General features: G+C 46.8%; 1 protein-coding gene across 5 annotated transcripts in view; it reads right to left on the reverse strand.

Annotated features, from left to right (window-relative positions):
- Positions 1-1,106: 1,106 nt before the first annotated feature.
- The window catches only part of LOC107391387 (DENN domain-containing protein 2D), a 48,176-nt gene continuing 25,747 nt past the window's right edge, over positions 1,107-23,535 (reverse strand). For all 5 annotated transcript variants that reach the window (XM_070545237.1, XM_070545238.1, XM_070545239.1 and 2 more), the window contains 11 exons: positions 16,235-16,413; positions 15,477-15,589; positions 15,319-15,388; positions 15,177-15,254; positions 12,834-12,974; positions 9,236-9,384; positions 5,075-5,246; positions 3,625-3,675; positions 3,464-3,542; positions 3,142-3,384; positions 1,107-2,462 (listed from right to left, as the gene is read on the reverse strand). In XM_070545237.1, coding sequence (XP_070401338.1) covers positions 2,401-2,462; positions 3,142-3,384; positions 3,464-3,542; positions 3,625-3,675; positions 5,075-5,246; positions 9,236-9,384; positions 12,834-12,974; positions 15,177-15,254; positions 15,319-15,388; positions 15,477-15,589; positions 16,235-16,413 — 1,337 coding nt within the window. In that variant the 3' untranslated portion in view covers positions 1,107-2,400. The remainder of the gene's footprint in view (positions 2,463-3,141; positions 3,385-3,463; positions 3,543-3,624; positions 3,676-5,074; positions 5,247-9,235; positions 9,385-12,833; positions 12,975-15,176; positions 15,255-15,318; positions 15,389-15,476; positions 15,590-16,234; positions 16,414-23,535) is intronic.

Genomic DNA, 23,535 nt, shown 5'->3' on the forward strand with positions numbered 1-23,535 from the left:
CCCTGGCGGAGTCCAACCCTCACCGGGAACAGGTCCGACTTACGACCTGCGGACCAAACTCACGCTCCTCTGGTAAAGGGACTGAATGGCCCTTAACAGAAAGCCACCCACCCCATACTCCTGGAGCGTCCCCCACAGGGTGCCCCTGGGGACACGGTCATAAGCCTTCTCCAAATCCACAAAGCACATGTGGATTGGTTGGGCAAACTCCCATGCCCCCTCCATCACCCTTGCAAGGGTATAGAGCTGGTCCACAGTTCCACGGCCAGGACGAAAACCACATTGCTCCTCCTCAATCTGAGATTCAACTATCGATCGGACCCTCCTCTCCAGTACCTTGGAGTAGACCTTTCCAGGGAGGCTGAGGAGTGTGATCCCCCTATAGTTGGAACTCACCCTCAGGTCACCCTTCTTAAAGATGGGGACCACCACCCCGGTCTGCCACTCCCTAGGAACTGCCCCCGATGACCACGCAATGTTGCAGAGACGTGCCAACCATGACAGCCCTACAACATCCATAGCCTTGAGATACCCAGGACGAACCTCATCCGCCCCCGGGGCTCCGCCGCTGTGTAGTTGTTTGACTACCTCAGCAACTTCTGCCCCCGAGATTGGACAGTCCATCCCCAGGTCTCCCGGCTCTGGTTCCTCCTCGGAATGCGCGTAGGTGGGATTGAGGAGCTCCTCCAAGTATTCCTTCCACCGTCCGACTATAGCCTCAGTTGACGTCAGCAGCTCCCCATCCCCACTGTAAACAGTGTGAGCGAGTTGCTGCCTCCCTCTCCTGAGGCGCCGGACAGTTTGCCAGAACCTCTTTGGAGCCGATCGAAAGTCTTTCTCTGGCTGCTTTTCCCAAAAGATGTAAAAATATGTAAATAAATCCTCTAAAGGTTTCACAAGAAAAAAAAAATCATAAGTGGAAAAACTAAAAGTAGAAATGAAAGCACGAATGGATCCTACATATTCTCCCCACTCTTTAAATGGTTGCTTTTAGAAAACTATTTGTAATGAGCATAAATTAAATGTTTTAGCAACCTGAAGGTTTTCCTAAAAATGTAATCACCGTTTAAACGTCATCTGAACTTTTCAACACAAGATCAAACACATCATGTTCAGATGTCTTTATTATAACAAAAACATCATCCTGAGTCCCACCACGTGAGGCGAATATGTTCTATTACTTTAATGAGAACTATTGTTTAATCATAAAAGACAGACCAGCCTTCCAGAGGAATCTCCATCACACCGTTCACAAACACCCAGCAGGTGGCGCTGTGGGCATGTAGAAAATACAGCTGTGTTGGAAAAAGTCCAGCAGCCAAACAGATTCATTTCAGTGGGTTTAACATCATTAACGAGTCACATGCCTGCTGGTTATCAGTCCTCCAAGGCCTGATAATCCCCCGTTGGTCCAAAAATGACTGCACGTGTAAAAACAGAGACGTTTCAGAAGTGGCCGGATTCTGAAAACTGGGATTTTTTTCCCAAACAGAACATCCCGGTCCTCCTCAGACCCAACAACCCCCTCAGGCAGAAACAGGTGCACCCAAACCTGAGCTGAGTGGGTAACCGAACATCCACACAAACACGGGAGAGACAACCCTTCAGGTGATTATTCCACAGAGCATTTACTTCTTAAAGAGAACAGACTAACTTGCATTAATTAAGTTTTAATTACCTAGGACTCCATCACTTATTTTGAAGTGATAAAAAACTGTCTTCAGGAAATAGACACGTCCAGTTGCATTTTTCTGCATCTAATAAAACATTGTTTTTATCATCAAATAAAAGGAAATAGATTTTTTCCCCAAACAATTTACATATTTAAATAATTTCAACATTTCCTCTTCCAGCCATCAGAGGGCACTGGAGCACCACCAACAGATCACCATTTAGAGGATGTGACTATATCTAAAGTACAGGCAGATCTGAGTCCAAATGGATGTTAATTCACCTTTCAGGGTCTTTAGGGCGACTCTTGCTTCTGGGAACAGCTGATGTATGAGGATTTGGGTCACACATCTGGGTTCAAACACCAGTTTTACACACTGAGTCAAGCTCTCTAAACCAATATTTATTATTCATCAGTGAAGTCAGTCACAAAGAGTGGAAAAAACCCCACAAACTAATCTCTGCAGAAGCAGCGCAGGTCTAAAATCAGAGCTCGGCGGTTGGAAGTGAGTCCTGATAGGAAACGATTTTCCTGTTTATCAGCATCTGGACTCCAGCCACAGGAGGAGAACCGCTACCTGAGCCAGAAGTCTCTCGAACACCAGTGTCAGACACCGAGTAGCAGCAGCACAGTCACACAGTAATTCACACTAAAGCTTCAGAGTCACTAGAACACAATATTCACATCATCTCCTCTCTGATCGCATATTTACACCCGGAGCCAGTCAGCTAGTGTTTCCTCGTCCGGTCCCTCTTCTCCTGATGTTCAAGAATCTTCCTGTGAAATATTCCTGCAGCACACACGGACACACACACACACACACACACACACACACACACACATTAGAGGAATGTGGAAGAATACACAGAAACAACAAAAAGGTTCAGTGCCAGCCAGGAGCTGCTAGCGTGAGCATTAGCTTCTCCGTAAAGCAGATAGCTCTTGCGGAGTGTACGGGTGTGTGTTAACACAAGGAGACACATCAGAAATGCTGCCCATTGATACAGGAAAGGTTAAAGGTCATTTATAAACCCCATCCCTCTGCAGACAGGAACAACTGAGACCGCTGAGGGAGCAAATTTAACCCAAGGACTAAGGTCAAAGTTCAGGGAAATCACAAAAAGCTAAACTATAACTCCACCTGAAATCCTCCAGGCTGCATTTATCAGGTTAAAGGTTAAAGGTCATGATGGGACAGGACAACCAGAAACAGCCAGTTTCAACAATGGCAGTGCAGCATGTCAGCATAAACAGCTGATCCCAGCTGTCGGCGTGATGGTGGACGGTTCTGACCCAACAGAGCTCACCAAGTCCGTTAGAGTCCAGCTTAAGCTTGGATCCGGCCGGGCCACAAACTAGAACAAGATCCTAACATCTAAACCATCCGGTCTGAGTCCGGCCCTGCTTTAAACGCCGAGGTCGAGCTGGACCAGAACCCCTCCAGAACCACGCGAGAGACTAGAGCTCACCCTGCTGTGGTCCAGACGGCTGCTGCTTCTCCACCTCCTGGATGAACAGGTCAAACATCTGCGTCTGGATGAACTTCTTAACAAAGTGCCGGGTCGTCCTGGACTCGATGGCCTTGCAGAAGCTCCTCCCATCAAACACGCCGTGCCCACCTGAACGTTTGACGTGGGACTTAAAATGGCCGACCGTCTTCACAAAGAACTGGAGGAAGGCTTCGGACACGACGTGGTTCAGCTCTTCCACCGCTGGAAGGAACACAAACAGCATGAGGGGGAGTGACGACGGGCCAGAGGTCCTGACCCACACGGGCTCCTCAGAACTCACACAAATCCTTCCGGCGAGGCAGAGCCTCCAGGATCTCCGTTTGGAGTTTCGGGGGAAGAATCGATTCTTCATCGCCGATCTGGAAGAGAAGACTTTACTGAAGTGCGTTAACTCAGCAACGTTTCAGGTGTGGTCAGAAAGAGATGTGAAGTCAAACTTACAGACGCAATAAATGTTTTCTTCTTATCTGCAGACAGATCCACCACCAGCAGCTGTCACACACACAAAAGGCTAAAGGTCACCGAAGGTCATCCACTCACATCACTGAATTAAAGACCAAGTTCACATGGGTCTCAAGCATTAACAAGCGCCAAGTGAGTCATCTACAGTGCAGGCTGAACGCTAGCACACACCTGCTCATTCAGTGTGTTTCCTGTAGTTTCATGACCGTTTGCTAAAGCCCAACAAGAGCTAAACTCCTCTGGGAACTCCTGCAGGACCACTGGAAATCCATCCAGGTGACCTCCGCTTGAAGCTCATCAGGAGAACGCCAGGAGTGTGTAAAGCAGTAATCAGAGTAAAGGGTGGCTATTCTGAAGAAGACAGAATGTAAAACATGTACATGACTCCTCATGTGTTCATTCAAAGGCAGTTGGAAATCTGGGTGTTGTGATTGATGAACACCTGGCCTTAAAGATCATGTTGCCTCTGTTGCTCGTTCATGACGCTTTGCGCTGTATAACATACGTAAGATCAGACCATACCTAACACAACATGCCACCCAGCTCCTGGTGCAATCTACTGTCATCTCCCGCCTCCATTACTGCAATGCCCTTCTAACTGGTCTTCCAGGCTGTACTGTGAGACCTCTTCAAATGGTCCAGAACGCAGCGGCACGTCTGGTCTTCAATCAGCCCAAAAGAGCACACGTCACCCCTCTGTTCACTGAGCTCCAGAAACTCCTGAAGACCCTGCTCTTCAGAGAGCATCTTCTAAACTAGCACCCTCCCTGCACCCGTCCCCCCTCTCTACTGTCCACTCCTTGTTCCCTCCTCTCCATGATTTATGCCAAGTTGTTGTTGTTATTGTTGTTGTTAACCTCAAGGGCAACATGCCAATTATCACTTGTAAGTCGTTTTGGACAAAAGCGTCTGCTAAATACATAAACATGTGTTCATTCATAGTTTTGATGCCTTCAGTGAGAATCATGAAGATAAAGACAACACACTGAATGAGAAGGCGTGTCCAAACTTTTGGCCTGTGCTGTATGAGGAATAAAAGCTCTGGTGCTCCTGTTTCAGGAGCTAGAAGTCAGCCACAGCAGCGGCGAGCCGAGCACAGCAGGATCTGGAGTCTTACTTCCTGATATGTGTTGTAACAGCAACACGACTCTACCATTGACTGTCTGCTCTTTAACGTTGATGTTTCATCTCCACAAAGACGAGTTCTGCTGTGTGGTGGAGCTGCTAATGCTAATGGTTAGCGTCTACTAGCCTTCCCTGTCATGAGTCAAGATGGGTGAATCTGTGAATGTTCGTTTTACCTTTTGAACAGATTTTATATTAAAAAGTTTTGATTTACTTTTTAAATAAAATTTATAAACAAATATTTCGTTTTTTTAACCTTTAATCCTGATTTTCCCTCTGTGGGACAAACAAGCACTTGACTCACGTCGCTCTGATCGGTGACCTGGTCCAGCAGGCACTTCTGGACTCCCAGCAGGTAAGGGGTGGGCGCCATCACCACGTCGATCAGGATCTCTGGAACGATGGAGATGAAGGTGTGCTGCCAGGTGAAGGGATAAAGGAGCGCCGTGACCGCGTGAAGCACCTGAGATAACTTGCTGCAAACACAAAAAAGAAAAAAACTGCTGAGCTAACAGCCTCGAACGGCCGTTAGCTCAGCAGATACCTCGCTGTTCAGGGAACAAATAAGCGTGAGATCAATTTCTTGGTTCAAAATTAATTGAGTCAGTCTTGGACTCATTCAGTCTGAGGAAGTTAGCCGCTAACCATCCCTTCACATCTGAGAGACACTCAGAAATTAGTGAGTCCATGTTTGGTCCTTTTGTTGCCGGATAGATCCGGCAATCATCAGCGTAGATATGGTAACTGATACCATACCTCTCAAAGATCTTTCCCAAAGGGAGAAGATAGATGGAAAATAGGAGGGGTACCAGGACAGAACCTTGAGGCACCCCCCAATCAAATGGGAGAGAGAGTGAGGCGCAATCACCAATCTGCACACTGAATGATCTATTTGCCAGGTAAGAGCGAAACCAGACCACAGTACTATTCGTAAGACCGACCCATGATTCTAGTCGATCCAACAGGATGAGGTGGTCTGCTGACAGATCCAGCAACAGCAGCAGCACGAGATCCAGAATCTGACGTAGCTAAAATAGCATTTAGAACACAACTTAGAGCAGATGCCGTGCTATGGTGCTGTCTGAAAGCAGACAGACGCATATCGAACAGCAAATTTCTCTCCATGTGGGCTTCGATGTTCTCCAGAACCTTCCATAAAAATGGGACTTAAGAAATTAGGCGTAGGTTGTCATAGTTCGAAAGGTCCAAGCCGAGCTTCGGCGACGGTGGCACAGGAGTTAAGTGCTTGCCTCGCAATCGGAAGGTTGCGGGTTCGAGACCCGCTCAGTCTGTCGCTGTTGTTGTGTCCTTGGGCAAGACACTTAACCCACCTTGCCTGCTGGTGGTGGTCGGAGGGACCGGTGGCGCCAGTGCTCGGCAGCCTCGCCTCTGTCAGTGCGCCCCAGGGCAGCTGTGGCTACACTGTAGCTCATCACCACCAGTGTGTGAATGTGTGTGTGAATGGGTGAATGACTGATTGTGTTGTAAAGCACCTTGGGGGGTTCCAGGACTCTAGAAGGCGCTATATCAAATACAGGCCATTTTACAGGCCATTTTTCTTCCAAATTGGCTGCACGACTGTTTTATTTTTAAATCATAGGAAACACTCCAGTGGTGAGACAGTTTTCAGAACGGCTGGACCCAGAACCGTAACAGGAAGAAAGTCCTCAGGAGAACCAGCAGGTTTCGAGGATCTAATCGGTTTCTCAAGGTCATGGAGAAGAACAGGAGCTAAATTAGAGAGAGCAGGCGGAGCTGGTGGTTCCACAAGGCAGGTGTGCCTCAGGGGCTTTAGGCTAATTTCAACGATTTTGTGATAAAAATATTTCTGAAGCTCGGCACAGACAGAAACGCCAGGAGTAAGACCATCTGACGCAGTTAGCAAAAAAACAGAGCTGATAGTACCGTACAATCACCACGATTCCCTTGGTGTTGCACGATGATATCAGAGACATATTTATTAGGAGCATAGCGAACCGCTCTCCGATAACGAGACAGCCGCTCTGAAACAGTCAGCCTGTCCTTCCTCCACCTTCACTCCAGAACCCTGCGAGTGTCATCCTTCAGCCATGGCTCCCAGATAGCTGTCTTCCCTTTAAGTCTGAGAGTTTATGGAGGCATGAAATCAGTTTAACAGAAAAAAAACAACTACACTAAAATATTCTTAAAATGAGGATAGTTTAACAGAATGTTGCAGTTGCAGGTTGTCCAAAATGCCGCTGCTAGGTTTTTAGCAAACACAAGCCGACATAGCCGTATTACACCAGTCCTGGAACATCTTCACTGGCTCCCCATCACATTTCGTGTGCCTTTTAAGATACTGATGTTTGTTTTTAAAGCCCTACACGATCTAGCTCCTCCTTATCTGTCCGACCTGCTGACTCTCTATGTACCTACTCGTATGTTGAGGTCAGCTGACCATCTACTGCTTTGCATTCCCCGGATGTCCTACAAATATCGAGGTGAACGTGCGTTTGTCCATGCTGCCCCCATGCTCTGGACCTCACTGCCCATTACAGTTAGGCTGGCATCCTCTCTGCCTGTTTTTAAATCTCATTTAAAAACCTACTTTTATGACTTGGCTTTCATGTTGTTGTACTATGATTTTATAGTTTTTATTGTTGTGTTTTATCTTCTTATTGCTTTTTTCTTTTTGTTTTAATCGATCCTGCCTGGTCAGCACTCAAGCTGTGTCTTAAATTGTGCTACAGAAATAAAGTTGGTATGGTGTGGTATTATTTTACCTTAGTATTATTTTATATTGTCAATAAATGATATCATAATATAAACCTTATTGCTTTAAACATATTTTGAAAGCTCTGAGTAACCCTGAGGTGTTTTGTTGTGAATAAATTGTAACAATAAAATCTTTATGATCATCACGATCCGTTTGTATTCATGCCCCACGTGACCTGGTCAGACACAAGTTAATCCAAACCGAGTAGCTCTCCTGAGACCAGGACGACTGCCGGTGCCGCTGCCTAAAACGCGCCCCGACTCCAAGATGGGACTGAATTTTCGTCTGACCGGCTCAGACCGGTTTAATCTCAACAGGATCAGGATACCCAGTGTTTGGTTTACGTGCTAAATGTACTAAATCTCCCTTTGAGATTTCACTTTTTTATAATATTTCAGTTTAAACTCACACTTTTCATTAAGTCAAGTTAATAAAACAAGCTTTCAGGAGAGAATAGGATCAGTCAGAAAGGTCCAGTTAGAACTTCCTGATCTTCAGCAGAACCAATCCCAACGCTAAGAGCTGACTGAATGCTCTATAGCACACGTGTCAGACATAAGGCCCGCGGGCCAAATCTGGGCCGCGGAGCATTTTTATGTGGCCCCATGATGCTTTGTGGCGTTAGCACGGAGCCGACGCGCCCCCTCCTTTTTGTTTTTCCAGCGCCGTCTTCTGCCGGTGTCTGCAGCTCCGCTGTCTCGGACAAACTAAACACTCCTCTCACTCAGCGCTGAGTTTACTCAGCTATTTTCTGACGTTGAAGCCCAGAAACGGAGATTCTAGCCGCTCAGTAATGTGTTCACGACTGAAAGAGAAAGTTTTCAAACTAACGTCCAGACAGAGCTGATATAACTCCAGCGAGCAGCGACACGCTCAAACCAGCACGACTCTGTGGCTGTGTTTCCTCCCCGACACACCAACGTTGTCAAGCTGCTCAGACATGTTCATCAGCACAAACCTATGTGAGCACCTGTTGTCATCTAATGTTGTCATTATTATGATGAAGATGAACAAAACAACAGGAGTCTCCTCCTCAGCTCAGATCAACCCCATGATGCAGGTATCTGGCTGGAACAGGTGAGCATCACAGTAAACCAGTGGAGCAAACTGAGCTTTAAATATGTTGGTTTTATGCTCTTTTTCTGCTCCAAAACATGAAAGTTAACAGGTGAGATGTTGCATTTTCATTTAAGATAAAATGATATTTTTATTTTGTTGTTGGCCCGTGAGAGAAGATTTAACCTACAGTAAACAGGAAGTGGAAAGGCTGCAGATAGATGAATAGAATAGAAAATCCCTTTATTGTTCCTCAGTGGGGAAAGCTAGACGTCACAGCAGCGATGACACGTATTACAGGAGAACAAAAGGAGAATAAAAAATAAGAAAAAAAGAATAAACAAGAAAACATAAATCCTGAATAGATTGTAAAAATGCTGATTATACCACAAGTAATGAATACCACTGCTGCCTTTTATTTAAAACTGACTTGCTCGTGTGTAATTTGGTTATTCCACATTCAGTGTTAATGCAGAAATATGTTTGTTTCCAAATTAAAAGGCTAAAAATTGCATATATGTTGATAAAGAAAATGTGCAAATTTGCCGTCACTTTTTAAAAAAATATTAAGTTCGGCCCTCGACTCCGTCCCAGAGTCTCATTTCGGCCCAATGTGAGTTTGAGTTTGACACCCCTGATCTAGAATGTCCAGGTGTAACAGTAGAGAAATACCCGAGTTCTTCTGCGATGAAAACGATCCGTCGTTCTAGAACGGCGGCACCAAAGACCAGCAGCACCTCCTTGTCAGTCAGGCACTGGAACAACGTCTCAAAGTTCACGTGTTCCAGCCAGGAGTCCAGTGGTCGGGTCAGACGGATGATCTGAGCACAAAACACACAACAGATGACGAAATGGGCTGACATCACTCAGCTGATGTTCTGCAGCACAGCCATCACACCCTTCTGCAATTATTTTTATTTACATTCAAATCAATCAAACCTCTACATTAGAGGCCAATAAAATCCGACTAGGCCCGTAGAAAAGCCTCACGGCCTCATTTAAAGTACCGAATGTTCTGTTGAACTGAAAACAGTATTTGCTGCACACGTTTGTTAATGTTCATCACATTTTGGAAATAATTATTTTGATTTGTCGAAGTTTTATTAATCCACTAATTAAGGCAACACTTTTTGGGGGGGAAGGGGACGAAAACCCAAACAACGGAGACTTTGGGAAAATAAAAACAGAAAAAATATTTAACAGATTTCATTGAACTACTTGATGTTTTACAATGAAAAAGTGGAGAAGTACAGGCTTGTTTTAAATCACTATAATTACCAAAAGCGTTCAGAAAAGTATTGTAACATATTTCTTTCCACAGAACCGGAAAAATACTAAAGAAAATCATTTTTATAGGTTTGAAAATTAAACATTGCTGCTGAAACCTGGATTTAAGTGAGAAAAAAGTAAAAAGGAACAAAAATGAACTGAAAATGTTAAAAAGTGGTAGTTATATGAGTTTTAGACTTTTAAACATTAAAGTTGTTTATTTTGTTTCCTGCCTAAACGTTCCGTGTCTGTTCCTGCAGGAAAATGCCAGCCTCGTTGTGACTTTCCCTCTTGTTTATTGTTTTTTCAACCACCGTGACTACGGGTCTTCACAAAGCCACGGCAGCGTGTCGTCGTGCTCCGTTCACCGGAGAGCTGCTCACAGTAACCAACACAAACATGTGCTGTTGAAACATGGTCCGAGTGTCGGGTTTCTGCTGCGGTGGATGTTGGGAAACGGGACAGGTTCAGACGGGGATCCTCACCCAACCCCCGTGGCTCGGTTCTTCTGAATTTAACAGCGAGTCTAAGTTTGAATCGTTTCTTTCACTGAAGTCACGGTCTTACGCCATCAGAGATCTCTGCTGAAACAGACATAAATGAAATGTCTCATTAAAAATAATCTGCCGGATTTTTGATTTCCACTCTGGAATCACATTTTTCCAGACAGTAAAAATAGTTCAGTCGTTTAAGCGGGACTTTGAGGAAAATGAAGAAAGCTTAAAACAAGACTGGTGGCTTTATGAAAACTGAATTTTTTTACTCTGTCCCATTTTAGCCTAAAGTCTAAATTCTAATCTGCCACGTATTGATTTAGGTTTCTATTTAAAAATAAAATAATGTTTCATATCTTAGAAATGATCTATGTTCCTGAATTTTCCAAATTTTCCAGTGTTTTCTCTGTGGGGGCCCTCTGCCCCGGGGGCGCTATAGGTAGTGTTTAAGTGGAGGTGGGGGTCTATGCTCCCCCTCCTCTGAGCACCCTGACTTAGTGTGGAAGACCTGATGCTGCCGGGGCAGACGGCTCCTCTGATGGCGTTTCCTTGCCTTACCTTACTTGGCTCATCTGGACTCAGCCGAATATAGATATTTATGTTTATGTATTTAGCCGACGCTTTTGTCCAAAGCGACTTACAAGTGATAATCGGCATGTTGCCCTTGAGTCTAACAACAACAACAATAACAACAACAACTGGACATCAGTCATGGAAAGGAGGGAACAAGGAGTGGACAGTAGAGAGGGGGGACGGGTGCAGGGAGGGTGCTAGTTTAGAAGATGCTCTCTGAAGAGCAGGGTCTTCAGGAGTTTCTTGAAAATTGAAAAGGAAGCCGCTGTTCTGGTAGTGCTTGGAAGGTCATTCCACATTTGTGGAACGATGCATGAGAAGAGTCTGGATTGTCCTGAGCGTGGTGTAGGCACTGCTAGCCGACCAACCTGTGATGACCGGAGCGGCCGGGCCGAGACGTAAGCCTTTGCAAGAGGATTCAGGTAGATGGGAGCCGTACCGTCTCGGACTTTGTATGCTAGTGTTAGCAATTTGAATTTGATGCATGCTGCTAGCGGTAGCCAGTGGAGCTCAATGAACAGAGGGGTGACGTGTACTCTTTTGGGCTGATTGAAGACCAGACGCGCCGCTGCGTTCTGGACCATTTGAAGAGGTCTCACAGTCCAGCCTGGAAGACCAGTTAGAAGGGCATTGCAGTAATGGAGGCGGGAGATGACAGTAGATTGCACCAGGAGCTGGGTGGCATGTTGTGTTAGGTATGGTCTGATCTTTCGTATGTTATACAGCGCAAAGCGGCATGAACGAGCAGCAGAGGCAACATGATCTTTAAAGGTCAGGTGTTCATCAATCACAACACCCAGATTTCGAACTGCCTTTGAAGGAGTCAGAGATTGGAAGTCACTTTGGATTGAGATATTGTGCTGTATGGATGGTTTTGCTGGGATGACAAGTAGTTCAGTTTTAGAGAGGTTGAGTTGGAGATGGTGGGACTTCATCCATTTTGATATGTCAGAGAGACAGTTTGATATTCGTGCTGAGACAGTGTGGTCGTCCGGTGGAAATGACAGATAGAGCTGGGTGTCGTCTGCATAGCAGTGGTAGGAGAAGCCCTGTGATCAACTGATCTCACCCAGTGAGGTGGTGTATATGGCAAAGAGAAGAGGTCCTAGTACAGAGCCCTGGGGGACTCCTGTGGCAAAATGGTGCACGGTAGAGGATTGTCCAAGCCAAGATACACTGAATGATCGTCCTGTGAGGTACGATTCAAACGATTCAAAATTTTTGCGTGTGTGTGTGTGTGTGTGCGTGTTTAAACTGTTACGAGAATTTGGGGTCATTTTAATTCTATAAAGCACTTTGCTTGAAAAGCGCTTTATAGATAAAATCTGATTGATCTTTTGCACACTGTCTGCATAAATGCCTAAACTGCCCCTTTACCTGCAAATGTCTGAAGCTGCTTCCATAGAATTACAGAATCTAATGAAAATGTTAATTTATTCAGCAAATATGAAGAGTAAAAGTGCAATATCAGATAACTGGCTTTGACTCAGAAACAGAACTTGTGGAGAAGGAACAGAAAACCGGGGGTTGGCTTTAGGCTGCTGCAGGAACATAACGTTTTCCAGCAGACGGATGAACAGGCTATTCCTCACTTTCAGCTTCCATTCCTGATTAAATAGTTTCCTGATTTTCTACCGTTCTGTTCTCAGATCTCAGCAGAAACTCAGAGAACAATGATATCAGCTGATGGGAGAGCTTTAAACTCCTCTGTAAGTAGATTTCTGTTCAGAATAAACACTTCCCCTCTCCACGGAAACAAGCTAAGCACAAATACAAGTGAGCCGATGACTGTGGGACTTATCACGTGTTTGTGAGCAAATGTGGATTCGTCTCGGACAGAAATCCTGTCCACTCATGATAGGAGGACCAGAGGAGAAACATTTTCAACAGCCGGTTTGGAGAAAGAGGGTCGGGGAATAGCGGGTTGCTCTGACCTCGGTGCCAGACTCAGGAATGAAGCTCTTAATCTCGACCGTGTTTCCTGGAGCCGGGAACGAAGCCTCTCTCAGCTTCTGCATGAATGGGTAGATCATGGCCATGGAGATCTGCCGCCGCTTCTCTACCTCGTCAAATATCTACACACACACACACACACACACACACACACACACACACACACACACACACACACACACACACACACACACACACACACACACACACACACACACACACACACACACACACACACACACACACACACACACACACACACACACACATTAGAAAGGAGTAAATGAAAGACCTGCTGAAGCTTTGATCTAAATCAACATGGAAATGAACTCTTTATTGTCTGATATATAAATAATAATTAGAAAATTCCAGATGAAATAGTAAATTAACCATTTGTTGGGTAATGTTAATGTAACAACAACATCATTTATATACAGTAAATCTGCAGTATCCACCAGATGGCAAAAATGTGTAGGATGCAGCAGGTTTCTGAGGAAAGTACTAGTCTTGTTAAAGAAGTAGAGGTCCTCCGAGCTTAGAAAAGTATAACACATTTGTGTTAGAAGCTTCTGCTGCGTGTGAGAACTTTTCCACAGATGCCAAAAACAGACCTATAAAACATGCTCGCTATTCCGTAAACACAATCCCAGCAGTCCAGCTTCTACTGGTAGATTGTTTTGATGCAGCAGGGCTTCTGATGTAGTAAATACAAACATGTCTGCATGCTGCTGAGGAGAGCACACAAAAACACAAAGTGGACTTTCAAAACATTAAACCTGAGCTTGAGCCAGGAACTCACAGGGATGGAACGGCTTTCTGTCTCCAAAATGTCTCAAAATGCATGTGAAATTTCTCGTGAGTCTCAGGTCTTCGCTTTCGTGTCGCTGAGATCTTTAAGATGTTCCCCAAACTTGCAATTTGCCCTCAAATTGTAGCCAAGTTGTCATGTACCAAAATCCTTTAGCTACCCTTCAAAGCCCTCCATAACCTGGCCCCCTATATTTAGCTCACCTCCTCCACGTCTACACGCCGTCTCGCGCTCTTCGTTCTTCTCCAGACTGTCTCCTCACCATTGCACGTACCCGTCTGTCCACTATGGGACACCGGTCATTTGGTTCAGCTGCACCGAGGCTCTGGAACAAACTGCCTCAGGGTGTTCGTACAGTTCGTCCATCCAAACCGCTTCTATTCTTTTAATGTGTTGTCTTATCAGCCCTTGCTTTTTAATTTCTGCTCTTATTGTTTACGTGTTGCTCTGTTGTTGATGTGTACGCTCTAATGGATTTGTTTACATGGTTTTAAACTGTGATACTTGTGTTCATGTCTTATGTTTAAAAACCATGAGAGTATTTAAAGGTGCTTATAAATAAAATGTATAATAAGAAAAAAAATTATAATAATAAGATTATAATAATAATAATTATTATTATTAGTATCTTATTATTATTATTATTATTATTATTATTATATGTTATTTTTTTAATTAATATTATTATTATTAAATTATTTACTACTACTATTATTATTATTATTATTTTATTATTATTATTATTACATTATTTTATTATTATTATTATTATTATTATTATTATTATTATTATTATTATTATTATTATTATGTGTCTGAAAATCTTCTGAATTTCTTTGCCACGAGTCAGAACATTTGAGAAATGTCAGATGGCTTTGGAAGAAAGGCAGGTCACGGGAAAAAGAAAATTGTTGACAAATTGAGAGATTTTACAAATGAATTGAGTTAACGTCAACATTTGTGTTTAGTTTTCATTCTGTTTTTGTTCTGTTATGATTTAGTCATAACGTGTCGTCATCGTGGCTCAGTGGGTTTTTGACCTGACCCAATCCTCATGTAACCCTCTGATCTCTATTAAGGTAGCGCGACTTGGGTTGTGAATGACCACAGTCACCAGTTCTTGTCATGTGTCTATGTATGAATGTCTGATCTCTGAGTTGTGTGTACTGAAACTCTAATTTCCCTCTGGGATTAATAAAGTATCTTTGAATCTGAATTTCTTCATTTTGCTTGTATACTTTGGTCTCCGACCCGTCACAGAGTCGTTTCACGTTTCTCTACATCCTGACTCACAAAACGAAGGGTTGCAACTTTTCTTAGAGAAAGTTCCTGCAAAACGACAGCGAGGCTTGGAGCGAAATAGAAAATCCATGTAAACATTTCAAGGCGTTTGGAAAACATTGTTGGAAACTTCGTCAGATGCTGTCGACAGAAGTGTTTCGTGTTGGAATTGATTTTAACGCCTGAGTTGGTTCTTCACACTTAAACTGTCGCAGCTTGAATTTTATTTTCTCACCTTAGAGAAAAGTCCAAAACACGCCAGAGAGCTGATGATGCAGTACGCCTCTGGTGGTCGAGCTCCTTTTCCTCCTGGCTGAGAGTGGCAGTTTAAAACACATGAACCTTAAAAAATAACCTTTAACCTTCATCAGACTGACCAGTAACCTGCGGCAGTATCCGTTTCTTCTACTGCCGTCGACCTCCGTCAGAACAAAAGAAAAGGTCTCACTAAACAGAAACAGAAAAATGAAAGAGAATCAATGTCAAAAATGAAAGATGGGGAACCACAGCCAACCCAGTGGGCTCTGTTCGGTACCTGTGGTATTCTGTTAAAGGAGCCCAGCTGATGCCTTCTGGAAAACAAAACAGAGTGATGGCCTTCAGGGTCTTCTCCTCCTCCTCCTTCTGGTACTTTACCATCCCGTCTTTCTGGAAACAAACACAGATATTAAAATCTTCTCTCAGATTCAACCACTAATATCTCAACTGTCAGGAAGTTCACAGAAGGTCAAGGCGCCTCCTTCAGTCTGCGCCCTTGATCATCAGGAACATTTTCTCTGAGGACTTTTACTTTCCTCAAAGTAGAATAAAACATCATATCATCAGCATAACGGTTTACACGTCACCGTGTTTCCTGAGGACTCCGACTAAAGGCAACTTGTTTAGTGAAAACGACGGGTTTGTAGTAAAACTGGAATAAAGATTAAAGGTAAACGTTGGGAAAGGGAAGGAAACAAGACCTTCATAAGAACTAATTCAATCACCTGCAGGTGGCACAATCCGTCTCTGGTACAACAAAAAAGATTCATTTATTTGCATTTTTCCATATTTGTATAATTAATTATTGACAAAGCTCTGAGGCTGCCGATAGCTAACATGTACGAGTCCAGAACCCTGTGGGACACCATAAACAATCTAGACAGATAAAGTCAAAACAAGTCATATAAATGTGACCTAAACTGGACCGGAGCAGAACACGGTCCTGATGGTGAGCTCTAAACGTCCCATCGTGGCGAGCCTCTTTGCACTAACTCATAGTTTAGACACAATCACATGTTTACTGGTCAGACTGACCTTAGGAAACTGGTAGGTGATCTGCGGCTCATAGCTGCCGCCATCTCTGGTCTTCTTGAGGCTGACCACCACCAGATATTCAAAGAAGTACTGACCGCTGGCGTAGCGATGCTGCACGGACATGGTGTCTGCTCCTGACGAGCTCTGCAGCATCTCTGCAGGTTCAGCATCTTTGATTTCTACAGAAACGAACAAACATAGAGTTAGACCAGGTTGCATCACATCTATATTTCTACCTCCTTCCCCTGACTCAGGGTGACGCCATCCATTCATTGTTGTGTTTTACTGATTTAAATGAAAGTTAAACTCCGTCTGGAGCTAAAACTAAAAAGCTGCATCTTGTCACGGCGCGCTGGTGAGTGGAGCGGAGGCGAGGATCCAAATGCTGGGAAGGAAGCAGGCAGGCAGACAAACTAGAAAACTCAAAAGGTTTTTTAATGATATCTGGACGCAGGACATGGAAACAATGAGGCAACAAGAGACACAGAACTGGAGGGGTTTAAATACAAGAGGGCTGGGAACTTGGGTGATTGGAAACGAGAGGCAGGTGGGAGCAATTAACAGAGACGCAGGCTGAACCAAACAGGGAGACAGGACAGGGTGTGACAGTAACCCCCCCCCCCCCCCCCCCTCAAAGGGCGGATTCCAGACGCCCATAGGAACACAGAGCAGGGTGGGAGGAGGGGGATCCGGAGGGAGGGCCAAGAGGGGCCGATGGAGAGGAGGCAGGGACCAGTAGAGTCCGGGGGCCTGCGTCTGGGGCAGAGGAGGAGACGAGGATGGGCTCCCGGGGGCCCGCGCCTGATGAGGGCAGGACTGGCGGTGATCGGAGGCAGAGACGCCGGAGGAGACGTCCTTGACTTCTGGACTGGAGACTGCAGCGTCGACCACGGGACTGGAGAGAGCGTCGACCTCTGGACTGGAGAGAGCGTCAACCTCTGGAGTGGATGAGGCGTCGACCTCTGGAGTGGATGAGGCGTCGACCTCTGGAGTGGATGAGGCGTCGACCTCTGGAGTGGATGAGGCGTCGACCTCTGGAGGGATGAGGCGTCGACCTCTGGAGGGGATGAGGCGTCGACCTCTGGAGTGGATGAGGCGTCGACCTCTGGAGTGGATGAGGCGTCGACCTCTGGAGGGATGAGGCGTCGACCTCTGGAGTGGATGAGGCGTCGACTCCAGGACACGAGGAGGCGTCGACTCCAGAACACGAGGAGGCGTTGACTTCTGGCCTGGGGGCGTCAACTTATGGCCTGGGGGCGTCGACTTCTGGCCGGGGGGTGTCGACTTCTGGCCTGGGGGTGTCGACTTCTGGCCTGGAGGCGTCGACTTCGAGACTGGAGGCGTCGACTTCGAGACTGGAGGCGTCGATTTCGAGACTGGAGGCGTCGACCCTTGGACTGGAGGCGTTGACCTCCATCGACTTCTGGTCCGGGGGCGTTGATTCCTGGTCCTGAGGCGTCGACTTCTGGACCGCTGGCCTCTGGACCGCCGGCCTCTGGACGGCCGGCTTCTGGAGGGGAGGAGGAGTTGCTGCAGACGGGACCGCTTGGACAGGCTGGACCGGATGCGGTGCGACCTCCGGGACCACCGCTGGAACTGGATGAGGTGCATCCACCGGGACCACCGCTGGAACCGGATGCGGTGCGACCTCCAGGACCACCACTGGAACTGGAGCTGACTGAACTGGTGGTGCCGGAAACTGGGAGAGCAGGGAGGACAGGCCGTCCAGCTGGAGCTTATTGAGACTGAGGGTCTGATGGAGCTGGGCCAGCTCAGCTTGGAGACCGGCGAGCTCTGTCAGCTGGGCTGTGGGCGTTGTTCCTCCGCCTGCAGATGACGGAGGAGCTGATTGGACCGGAGACGGGACTGCTGATCTGACTAGGGACGGGTCCAAGCTGGCGCGCCGAGCCGGGGCAGCGGCGAGCTCGCGGCTCCGTCCCGGGATACAGGGTTGCGGTGGAGCCCGGCATCCCTCCCCATGCCGTGGGCCATCTCCGGGGGAGCACACAGCCAGTCTGGTGCCCACGAAGCTGGAGCGATCCGGAAGCGTCTCCCGGTCCAACCTCACATCTGGCTCTGGGAGGGTGGAGAGGATCGCCGAGGCTGAAGGTCGGTGACGGCGTTTGCGGCGAGGCGATACCAGAGGAAGAGGAGCCGGCCGGTGGTCCGCTGCGAGAAACTGGAGCAGGTACTCCCAAGGGATGACCTTCCCGCTGGATCCTTCTGTGGGTTGCCTCATTCTGTCACGGCGCGCTGGTGAGTGGAGCGGAGGTGAGGATCCAAATGCTGGGAAGGAAGCAGGCAGGCAGACAAACTAGAAAACTCAAAAGGTTTTTTAATGATATCTGGACGCAGGACATGGAAACAATGAGGCAACAAGAGACACAGAACTGGAGGGGTTTAAATACAAGAGGGCTGGGAACTCGGGTGATTGGGAAACGAGAGGCAGGTGGGAGCAATTAACAGAGACGCAGGCTGAACCAAACAGGGAGACAGGACAGGGTGTGACACATCTGCGTAGGTTTGATTTTGTAATTTTAATTCAACTGTTACCTCATCAAGAACTTAATAACTCTGAGCTCATGGAGAAGATCAATGTTGGATTAAAGCTATTATTGTTTATTTGCGCTGACTCGATGCAGAACACCGATGTGAAATCAGCAAATAGATGGTGGCCCGCTGGTCGGACCAGTAAATGAGATATTTTATAACTCAGGTAAAGAAAAACGTCTTTCAAAAATCGGGTTGTTATTTTCAGATTAAACGGGCATCAAAACCCAAACCAGCAGTGGTGCAGCAGGTTTTTGTTTTAGGCTCCGAACACAACCTGCGGATAACTTCTCAGGATTTCCAGCAGCTTTGGGCGGCTCCACAAGCCTCGCCGAAGAGCAATAACAATAAAGTATTCTTACATGCTTCAGTATTTAGAGGCGCATGAGACTCTTATTGAGAAGGATTTTATTGAAGCTGTCTGTTGTTGTTTAACGAGCAGAAACTACTCCGAGTACCCCTCCTCTCCATCCCCTGATGAGTCATTGGCCTCTATTGTGACGGAGTCGTGTTGATCAGATTACGGGTCTGATTAGCTATAAATAACATCAGCTGTAGTTGAGCCTCGTGCCGCTCCGTCCGCTCAAGCATCAGAGCCCCCGCCGGCGCTCGTTCCGACCAACGTAACACCTTTAAGACTCCAGACGTGTAAAATAGCTGCCACAGCCTGATGCTGGGTCACTCAGGAGCGCCACAGAAACAACTGCACTTTGATGATCACATGATGCTGTTTGAAATCGCAATTTGAATCAGAAAACGATAGATGTTTCAGCCCCGCTCCGGACTCATCAGAATCAAACATCCAAAGGTCATATTCTGCTGCCGTTAGCGTGTCACTGATCGTGAAACGTGACATTCTGCTTCTGCCTCACAAACCACAACATGAACTCCTTCTGACGGGTGAATCAGTGATGCATCCTGGGGTCTGTGTGGGGCCGAGGCCCGACCTTCTTGTGCTTCTCTCTAGTTTCTCTGAGTGATGAGTCTGAACAGACGGTGCAGAAATCTCTTCCCTTCTAAGGGGTTTGGCCGGACGTGTAACTCTGCTTTTAAAGGCACAACTGAGATCATAAATCCAGCAGAGGACACAGGTGGAAGGTCTGCTAACTTACATAAGTACAACTTTCCAGGGACTTTACTTTACAGGCAAAGACAAAAACGACTTGTTTTAATGTAAACCGGGGGGGGGGGGATTAATCAGAGTATGTGTTCTGTTCCGATCCGAGATTCAGGGTTAGGGATCAGATGTGGGATCCATGATCTGATCCAAAACAATAATAAACATGTTAACTTTCGTGTCAGCTGACTGGCAATTCAAACAACTCTGCTAACATTATTATTATTACTACAATTATTACAATTATTATAAGTATTACTATTATTAATAATACTATTATTATTATTATTATATTACTATTATTAATACTACTATTATTATTATTACTACAATTATTACAATTATTATAAGTATTACTATTATTAATAATACTATTATTATTATTATTATTATTATATTACTATTATTAATACTACTATTATTATTATTATTATTACTATTACTATTATTATTATTATTACTACTATTACTATTATTACTACTATAATTATTATTAATAATAATATTATTATTATTACTATTATTACTATTATTATTAATACTATTATTATTATCTTCGTCTTCGTCTTCCTCCGCTTATCCGGGTCCGGGTCGCGGGGGCAGCATCCCAACTAGGGAGCTCCAGACCGTCCTCTCCCCGGCCACCTCCACCAGCTCCTCCGGCAGGACCCCAAGGCGTTCCCGGACCAGATTGGAGATGTAACCTCTCCAACGTGTCCTGGGTCGACCCGGGGGCCTTCTGCCGGCAGGACATGCCCGAAACACCTCCCCGGGGAGGCGTCCAGGAGGCATCCTGACCAGATGCCCAAACCACCTCAACTGGCTCCTTTCGATCCGGAGGAGCAGCGGTTCTACTCCGAGTCCCTCCCGAATGTCCGAGCTCCTCACCCTATCTCTAAGGCTGAGCCCGGCCACCCTACGGAGGAAACTCATTTCGGCCGCTTGTATCCGCGATCTCGTTCTTTCGGTCATTACCCAAAGCTCATGTCCATAGGTGAGGATTGGGACGTAGATGGACCGGTAAATCGAGAGCCTGGCTTTCTGGCTCAGCTCCCTCTTCCCCACGACAGATCGGCTCAGCGTCCGCATCACTGCAGACGCCGAACCAATCCGCCTGTCGATCTCCCGATCCTTCCTACCCTCACTCGTGAACAAGACCCCGAGATACTTAAACTCCTCCACTTGAGGTAGGACCTCTCCCCCGACCCAGAGGTGGCAAGCCACCCTTTTCCGGTCGAGAACCATGGTCTCAGATTTGGAGGTGCTGATCCTCATCCCAGCCGCTTCACATTCGGCCGCGAACCTACCCAGCAAGAGTTGAAGGTCAGAGCTGGATGAAGCTAGGAGGACCACATCATCCGCAAAAAGCAGAGACGAGATTCTCCTGCCACCAAACTCGACACACTCCACACCACGGCTGCGCCTAGAAATTCTGTCCATAAAAGTGATGAACAGAACCGGTGACAAAGGGCAGCCCTGGCGGAGTCCAACCCTCACTGGGAACAGGTCCGACTTACTACCGGCTATGCGGACCAAACTCACGCTCCTCTGGTAAAGGGACTGAATGGCCCTTAACAGAAAGCCACCCACCCCATACTCCTGGAGCGTCCCCCACAGGGTGCCCCTGGGGATAAGGTCATAAGCCTTCTCCAAATCCACAAAGCACATGTGGATTGGTTGGGCAAACTCCCATGCCCCCTCCATCACCCTTGCAAGGGTATAGAGCTGGTCCACAGTTCCACGGCCAGGACGAAAACCACATTGCTCCTCCTCTATCCGAGATTCAACTATCGATCGGACCCTCCTCTCCAGTACCTTGGCGTAGACCTTTCCAGGGAGGCTGAGGAGTGTGATCCCCCTATAGTTGGAACACACCCTCAGGTCACCCTTCTTAAAGATGGGGACCACCACCCCGGTCTGCCACTCCCTAGGAACTGCCCCCGATGACCACGCAATGTTGTAGAGACGTGTCAACCATGACAGCCCTACAACATCCATAGCCTTGAGATACCCAGGACGAACCTCATCCGCCCCCGGGGCTCCGCCGCTGTGTAGTTGTTTGACTACCTCAGCAACTTCTGCCCCCGAGATCGGACAGTCCATCCCCAGGTCTCCCGGCTCTGGTTCCTCCTCGTAATGCGCATTGGTGGGATTGAGGAGCTCCTCAAAGTATTCCTTCCACCGTCCGACTATAGCCTCAGTTGACGTCAGCAGCTCCCCATCCCCACTGTAAACAGTGTGAGCGAGTTGCTGCCTTCCTCTCCTGAGGCGCCGGACAGTTTGCCAGAACCTCTTTGGAGCCGATCGATAGTCTTTCTCCATGGCCTCACCAAACTCCTCCCACGCCCGAGATTTTGCCTCGGCAACTGCCACTGCTGCACCCCGCTTGGCTATCCGGTACCTGTCTGCTGCCTCCGGAGACCCACAGACCAGCCACGCCCTGTAGGCCTCCTTCTTCAGCCTGACGGCTCCCCGAAACTCTGGTGTCCACCAGCGGGTACGGGGGTTGCCACCACGACTGGCACCGGCCACCTTACGACCACAGCTGGCAACAGCCGCCTCGACAATCGCAGAGTGGAACAAGGCCCACTCGGACTCAATGTCCCCCACTGCTCTCGGGACGTGGTCAAAGCTCTGCCGGAGGTGGGAGTTGAAGACCGTCTTGACAGGTTCTTCTGCCAGGCGTTCCCAGCAGACCCTCACTATGCGTTTGGGTCTGCCAGGTCTACGCGGCATGTTCCCTTGCCATCTGATCCAACTCACCACCAGGTGGTGATCAGTTGACAGCTCCGCCCCTCTCTTCACTCGGGTGTCCAAAACATACGGCCGCAGGTCAGATGATACGACTACAAAATCTATCATCGACCTGTGACCTAGGCTGCCCTGGTACCAAGTGTACCGGTGGGCATCCTTATGTTCGAACATGGTGTTCGTTATGGCCAAACTGCGGCTTGCACAGAAGTCCAATAACAAAACACCGCTCGAGTTCAGATCAGGTGGGCCGTTCCTCCCAATCACACCCCTCCAGGTCAAGCTGTCATTGCCCACGTGAGCATTGAAGTCCCCCAGCAGGACAATGGAGTCCCCTGATGGAGCACTATCTAGCACTCGTCCCAGGGACTCCAAAAAGGGTGGGTACTCTGAACTGATATTTGGCCCATAAGCACAAACAACAGTCAGGACCCGTTCCCCGACCCGAAGGCGCAGGGAAGCTACCCTCTTGTTCCCCGGGGTAAACCCCAACACACAGGCAGAGAGTCTCGGGGCTAACAAAAAGCCAACCCCAGCCCTCCGCCTCTCACCCGGATTATTATTATTATTATTATTAGTAGACATCATAATTTGAGATCAAGCCATAAAACTACACTTCGTTCTTTAAATTTAGCATAAAGCAGATAATAAATTAGCGAGCCTGTACTTTTGAAGGACTGAAAGAGGCAACATTTGAGAAAATAACCTGAATATAGATTAAAAAAAGTGTATTTTTCTTAAAGAGCAAGTCACCTCCAAATCAACGTTTTTTTGCTGATAAACTATAGAAATGAGTGTCGGAACGTGCTGCAGACGCGTGTAGTCTATAATTTGGCATTTTAGTGCATCTTAGTTCAAATTAAAAATTTCTGCCTAAAACTGT

Source organism: Nothobranchius furzeri, chromosome 15 (assembly GCF_043380555.1).
Source record: "Nothobranchius furzeri strain GRZ-AD chromosome 15, NfurGRZ-RIMD1, whole genome shotgun sequence".
Lineage (NCBI taxonomy): Eukaryota > Metazoa > Chordata > Actinopteri > Cyprinodontiformes > Nothobranchiidae > Nothobranchius > Nothobranchius furzeri.